The sequence below is a fragment of the Arachis ipaensis genome, chromosome B07 (assembly GCF_000816755.2).
Source record: "Arachis ipaensis cultivar K30076 chromosome B07, Araip1.1, whole genome shotgun sequence".
Classification (NCBI taxonomy): Eukaryota; Viridiplantae; Streptophyta; class Magnoliopsida; order Fabales; family Fabaceae; genus Arachis; species Arachis ipaensis.
Genome location: NC_029791.2, coordinates 2,144,007 through 2,151,302, shown reverse-complemented (window position 1 = coordinate 2,151,302; position 7,296 = coordinate 2,144,007). Strand labels below are relative to the sequence as shown.

Sequence of the window (7,296 nt, the reverse complement as noted above, 5' to 3'; positions counted from 1 at the left end):
AATAAAAATTTTGACAATAAAAAAAGATTGTACAAATTTTAAAGAACAAAATGTTTGTTATGCTTAATATCTTTAGTTTGGTCTGGGGTGACGACGGAATCGTACCATTTGAGCTTTTTTTTCATGCTTTTCTGGGGAATAATTCTAAAATTCTGTTTCTTTGATTTTATTAAAAAATATGACTATTTGAAACTATTTTAGTTAATATTATATACAAATTCTATATTCTATTAGAGAATAGAATCCAGCTAATTCAGAGTATTCCAACGTTTGTATTTTTTATACAAAAAAATTTTTTGAATACCCACACCCAAGTTCCATAGCTTTGGGTCCGCTAGCCCAATCATGATTTTCTTACCCCCAGAGATAAGGGTCCTTACCTTTTTGGCCGGTTGTGGGCGAGGAGGGATTCGAACCCCTCGCTCTTAATACAGGATCATTCAAGTCAGGATTTTTTTGTTATTGGGATAGGTAAATTCTTATTGATCCATGTAAGGATGGATACATAGAATAACCTTTTCTTTTTTTGATACTCATATAAAGCAGAAGATATTTTAGCCATTTGCATCAAGCTCAGACTTCCTTCTTGCATACGTGCTCCTCCGGACGCACATACTAGAATAAGAGGTAAAAGTTGATTGCCAGCATTATCAATTAATACAATATTCAATTTTTCAATTTGAATATAAGATTTTTGAATATAACATTCATTATATTATATATATTTATATATATAGTATATATATCTATATATTATATATTAGTATTTGTAGATATTATTCCATTTTTTCTTCTAACTTTTCACTAAATTCAATTTAGTGAAAAGTTAGAAGAAAAAAAGAAAAGCGTCCATTGTCTAATGGATAGGATTGGCGATGCCATACGCAAAAAGGAAGAGACTCATAGAATGGCAGAGGCATTGACGGCGATTCTCAAATATCGCATAACCGAACGGGATACGATGAGATAGAATGCAATAGAAACAAACAAAAGACAGGAAATTTTTCAATCTTTTATACTGGATAATCTAGTATACTTATGCATGAAGATAATGTATTTTGTTTTTAGTTATTTTATTCAATTTTATCAATTAATACAATATTCAATTTTCCAATTTGAATATAAGATATTTGAATATAACATTCATTATATTATATATATAATATTTAAATGCAAGAACAAAATTGTTTATAAATTTTTTAAAAGAAAGAGCAAAATGGATCATCAAAATTTTTTTATTTATAAACGAAAAAATAAAACAATTCCCAACTTTAGTGCTACTTACATTCCAAAAAATCGTTGAATTTAAATTAAGTCAAAATCAAAACGATTCAACAATGAGTAAGAAAAATCCAATGATTTACAAATCAAATACTAGAATAAACTCTATTAATTGGACAAATTCTTCATTAAAAAAAAGAAGATATAAATCTATTTATACGACTAATTTCTACGATTAATCCTTTTATATTATAAGTATTAATATAGAAGTATTAATAGAAAGAACTATTACTAAATTAATCTTCTATTAATAGATAAATCCTTATTAATAGAATAGGGAGATCTCATATATATGTGTGTGTGTGTGTGTGTCTTTGATTTTTTAGAGTAGTTAGAGTTCGACAATAAAATAAATGACTTATAGGATGAATTCATTAATAACTTGGGGCGGTGGTGATTTAGTGGCAGTGGGGGCAAGGTTGTTTTGTTACCTATTCAATGGCTTTATTTGCTATATTTCTATCTATTATTTTAGAAATTTATAATTCGTCCATTTTACTGGACGGAATTTCTATGAATTAGATTCATAAGAACCGACTAAATAACAATAGGGCACACAAAGTAACCAAAAAAATATTAAGATAATTATTAAAAATCAAGTTATTGAATATTTGAAACAAATCCCGAAATTCCAAACTACCCGTTATCCAATAAAGACAAATCGTCCCTTAAAGATACTCCGATTTCTATTTTGGTCTTCAAAAGATAAAGTTAATCAAAATCGTCCCCAAAAGATACACGACTTAGTCACGTTAGTCTTTCCATCAGTTGGATGATAACGTGTCACATTAAGTGCCACGTGGCACATGATGACGTAGCAGGTGATGCCACGTGTTACAATATGATTGGTTGACGTGTCAGGTCGGTGACACTTGACATATAAAAAAGTTATTTTTAATCAAAATAGTCCTTGAAAGTTCAGACGTAAGTCATTTTCATTCTTAAAATTTTAAAAAATAATCAAATTAATCCTTATATATATTTTTTTAATTTTTTCTTGATAATATTAAATTTGAAATATTTTTTGATACTACTAATTTTAATAGAAATGTAATTGACAAATAAAAAATTAGTAATGGTATCTTTTCTTCTTAAAAATTTTGTCAATAAAATTATCTCTCTCCTTTAAATCTTCTCAAAATCTCTCTTATTCTTTTCTATTCTAAAACATTTTTCTTACATTATCATATTTTGCTAGAATATATATATACTCAAAATTAAAATGTATGTATTTATTAACCTAAACAAAGTTATATGCTCAAAATTAAAATTTATGTATTAAAAGAAAAATTATATAATCTATCTCAAACATATGAAACACACAAAAATTATATAATCTTTCACAATTATAAATTGAAACTAATTAAATTTAGAAAGTTCTAAGAAAAAATGAATTTCTTTTCAAATTCATTATTTAAAAAAAAAGTAAAATGACACTCCTTCGACCCTTGAATAACATTGGATTTGATAATCACGTAATTAGTTTAATAATTTTGTTTGTGCTATTTTATATTTGTTTCTTGTAAATATTTAAAAAAAAAAAGAAGAAAAGATTTGGATTTCTTAATAGACCTATTTGACTCAAACCAAAATAATTTGACAACTAAGATATTAACGCTGGTAACGAATATATATTATGACCAGATTAATATTTTCTTTAGTACTTTTCATATAGTTAAAAATATTTAATATTTTGTGTGTTTCATATGTTTGAGATAGATTATATAATTTTTTTTAATACATAAATTTTGATTTTGAGCATATAACTTTGTTTAGGTTAATAAATACATACATTTCAATTTTGAGTATATATATATTCTAGCAAAATATGATAATGTAAGAAAAAGGTTTTAGAATAGAAAAGAATAAGAGATATTTTGAGAAGATTTAAAGGAGAGAGATAATTTTATTGATAAAATTTTTAAGAAGAAAAGATACCATTACTAATTTTTTGTTTGTCAATTACATTTCTATTAAAATTAGTAGTATCAAAAAATATTTCAAATTTAATATTATCAAGAAAAAATTAAAAAAAATTATATAAGGATTAATTTGATTATTTTTTAAAATTTTAGGGATAAAAATGACTTACGTCTGAACTTTTAAGGACTATTTTGATTAAAAATAACTTTTTTACATGTCAAGTGACATGCCACGTGTCACCGACCTGACATGTCACTGATCTGACACGTCAACCAATCATACACGTGGCATCACCCGCCACGTCATCATCCAACTGACGGAAGGACTAACGTAACTAGATCGGAATATCTTTCAGGGACGATTTTAAATATTAACTCATTTGCATTTTAAAAATAAAAGTCTAATAAAAAATTAACCACAACAAAATGTGGAAATAAAAAGCCATAGAAATTAACCAGAAGCAAATGACGACTTTATTAATAAAATATGAAAGATCAAATAGAAAAGTAGAAAACCTCGCAAAGTTGAGGATTATATTTGCAAATTCTCAATAATCTCTCTCTCGAATGAATGTTCAATATCAACACATTATTGCTAATAAAATATTATATGCACATAAAAAATTAATTATCAAATCTAATAAAACGGATGCATCACATGATAATAATATTGAGTATGAGAGTATGCCTAAGAAGAGAAAAAGATAAATAGGTCTTTGATCTTTTGCTTCGCGAATATTTTTGTTCATGACCATTAAAAAATACTTTTAAATCCCTGACCTTTACAAAACTTGGACAGTCCTTGACGGAAGCATTTGGACTGGATTAGTCCCTGACGGAGGCATTTGGACGGAGGGACTGATCCGTCCAAATTTTGTGAAGGTCAGGGAATTAAAATTATTTTTCAATAGCTAGAGAGAAAAATGTCCCCAGAACAAAAAGTTAGGACCTATTTGTCCTTTTCTCAAAGATTATTTTCCACATCGACCGTGGCGGCACTTTTTTTTATCATCCAGTTCAGCTAGGTATCTCCGACCAATGGGGCCCGAAAGCTCCATAGCGACGGTTAACCCAGCGGCAAGGGACGCGAAGCCTAGGGTGGCGGCACGGCCACGGTGCATGCAGAGAAGTACGGTGGGGATGGTGGTGCAGGCAATGGGGTTCCAAAGGTCGTCTTTCTGGCGAGCGTAGCCCAAGGCAATGCCAACGGCAGTGCTGAGACCGAACCACGCCCCAAACTTACCGGCCACGCGCGGCGCGTTCACTCCCATAGCGTGCCACGCGCCGGCAAGGCGTGCTCCATTCGGCGAGCGGTATAAGCCTTTAAAAAAGTGGAAGATGGATCCTCCAACCAATGCATATTTGAAGGCGGCGCCGGTTTCTTGGACGTTGGCCTCTAACCACAGTTTCAATGCATTTTCTGGAGTTTCTGATCCGTAGGAAGCCATTATTGAATTAATTCTAAGGTTTCAGAGAAAAAAAAAAAAAAAGGGTCTTTGGCGGCTGCACCAATGGTTTTGGTAGGGTTAGGTTTTTATTGTTGGACTCAAATTTTTTAACCCTTTTTAAGCTGTTTTTGTGCCTTGGAGAAGGGTTAACCTAATTAAGTGGAATATTTGGTTAACTCAAATTCGAATTTGACCGACTTGTTTTTGAAATTTGAAGTGATCCAATCCAACCATTATGTAAAATTAATTAATTATGCCTAGGAATATGTATTTGATATTTATAAAAAGAAAACTAATTATATTCCTATTAAAAATCTTTGATTTTTCAATTATGACATATTTGATTATTTTATTACGATAAATTTAATTATTCTGATAGTTAATTTTGTACATAGAAGATTTTTGTAGTTGTCAATTTTGATTTGTTAACAAGATTAGTCTAATAACAGGCAAGTCAGTAATGAGCTTATTAATCATGAAAAAAAAAAAATAAATGCTGATTGATATTCAATCAATATAGTGTAATAATAACAAATATAAAATTTGTTAATATAATAAATGCATACAGATAAAAGAAATTCTCATAATATGAAATTGAATGTTGAGAAAGTCTAGAAGCTAGCACTTTTATTAGAATCTAGATCGTATTTAACCATTAAAAAAAAAATGAGTAATCTCATACCATTAGATATAGTCTCACACTAATCAACTTGGGTTGGTCGAGTAGTCAGCTCACTTGTCCACTTAGGTAAGTGTCGGTAGTTCGAATTCTGCCTTGTGCATGCAGCAATCCATTGGCCGGCGGCAGACCTTTAAATGGAGCTCAGATCCGCGACGGATTAGTCCTTGACCTGTTGGGTTGGAAGATACCGTGGGCAACTAAAAAAAAAGATATAGTCTCACACTATTAAAAATACTAATGATAGTTAATTGATAGTTATAAATCACAAAATCTGCTAACCTCCTAACACTCTTCTTGAACTACATTGTTTATTGAAAGAGTTAATAGAGAGTGATCTTTGAGATTGGTATTGTACATTAAAATTATTTTTGAAATTCTCGTTGCACTAATTACATTCTTGAGATTGACAAAAATACACTATGTTAATTCTCAACCTATTTTCTATTAACAACGTGATGATGTAGCTTGATAACATAGACCATTAGTAATACGTATCACTTCATAATTTGGTTACGTGTAATAATATGATGACAAGTCGATCGGTGACATGCACATATTATTTGATAATGTGTCAAGTTGTGCCATGTGTTGCAATATCATTCATCTATGTGTCATTAACTAAGTCATCATTGTAGATAAATGTACTAAATTAAACTTTGATTTTACATAAAGTAATTCATTTTAGTCCTTAAAATTGAATGCCGTGTGCCAAATTAATGGATAAAGGGAATCAGATTTACAAAAGACAAAGTCGGACCTGTTTAATAAATCGAGCTGAGTCGAGTCAAGCCTAAAATATGCGGAACCATGAATCTTCTGTTAGGTAGTCGCCTTACATCCACCCCTAAATCATTATAATTTAAGATTTAAAATTAAGAGTTTATGATTTACAGTCGAAAAATTTAAGATAAATAAAATAATTTATAAAATATTTGTAAAAAAAGGTTGATTATCTAACAATAATCTTTAACATATATATCTTATACGAAAAGTTAATTTGATGCTAGATAGCCAAAAAATAATTATAATATAGAAATGTCATGTAAAAATTTTCATTCTCTTGATAAGCAAGTGACATACACCTTTTTATCACTTATCCTCCTTATCACCTATCATTTTTGCTGCATGTTTGGAGTCATTAATGTTCTTTCCAAAATTAATTTCAATTTCTCTCAAATCAAATCTCTAACATCTCTCAATTACATTATTATCCATTAAATGCAATAATTCTCTGCAAAAATTATGAAAGTTAAATAATTAAAAAATTTTAACAATTTTTACTATATAACTTATATTTTACAAGTTTTTGCTAATAAGAGATCCAAAGATATAATTAAGGATACTACAAATAAAAATTTGAAAAAAAAATGTAAAAATAAATCAAAGATGAAAGTATATCGTTCACATGTTATGAAAATAATTTTAAATGCTTCTATTTTCATAAAACTATTTTTAAAAATTAAAAAATATAACAAAAATAATAAAAAAATTATTTTTTTAAACATAAATAGCAAACAAATAATGATAAAAAATGTTACGCATATAATTAAAATGCTAAAAAATACACAAAAAATAATTCGGGCTATTACTATACCTCATCAGAGCTAGTGTAGTTATTCATATTCTTAGAAATTGATTGATTGGCAACAATTTCATCGGGTGAGTCTGTCTGTTGTTCAAATTTTTCAGCACCTTCTGCCATAGGTACTGTATTAAGGTCGAAATCAATTGCCATACAAATTACAATGATAAAAACAATTTCTTGTAAAATTTCTTGGCTTATACACTATTGTGCTTGCAATGGTGTTATTCTTGTGATTTTTGAATGAATATGATTGAATTAACATAAAGTATATATTAGGATAGGTTTCATGTTTCATATCTCCAATAATTGATGATAAATATCATAACAGACAAAAAATCAATTGCAATTATTTAATGTAATTGATATTATAATTACCGT

General features: G+C 28.8%; 1 protein-coding gene across 1 annotated transcript; it reads right to left on the bottom strand.

Annotated features, from left to right (window-relative positions):
• Nucleotides 3,871-4,818, bottom strand: LOC107606436 (mitochondrial import inner membrane translocase subunit TIM17-2-like). Its single transcript, XM_016308501.2, has one exon. The coding sequence runs from the start codon at nt 4,649-4,651 to the stop codon at nt 4,175-4,177; it is 477 nt and encodes a 158-aa protein (XP_016163987.1). The 5' UTR covers nt 4,652-4,818; the 3' UTR covers nt 3,871-4,174.

What these genes read in the sequence shown, in the direction of transcription:
- LOC107606436 (XM_016308501.2), bottom strand. Translation starts at nt 4,651, where the DNA reads ATGGCTTCCTACGGATCAGAAACTCCAGAAAATGCATTGAAACTGTGG.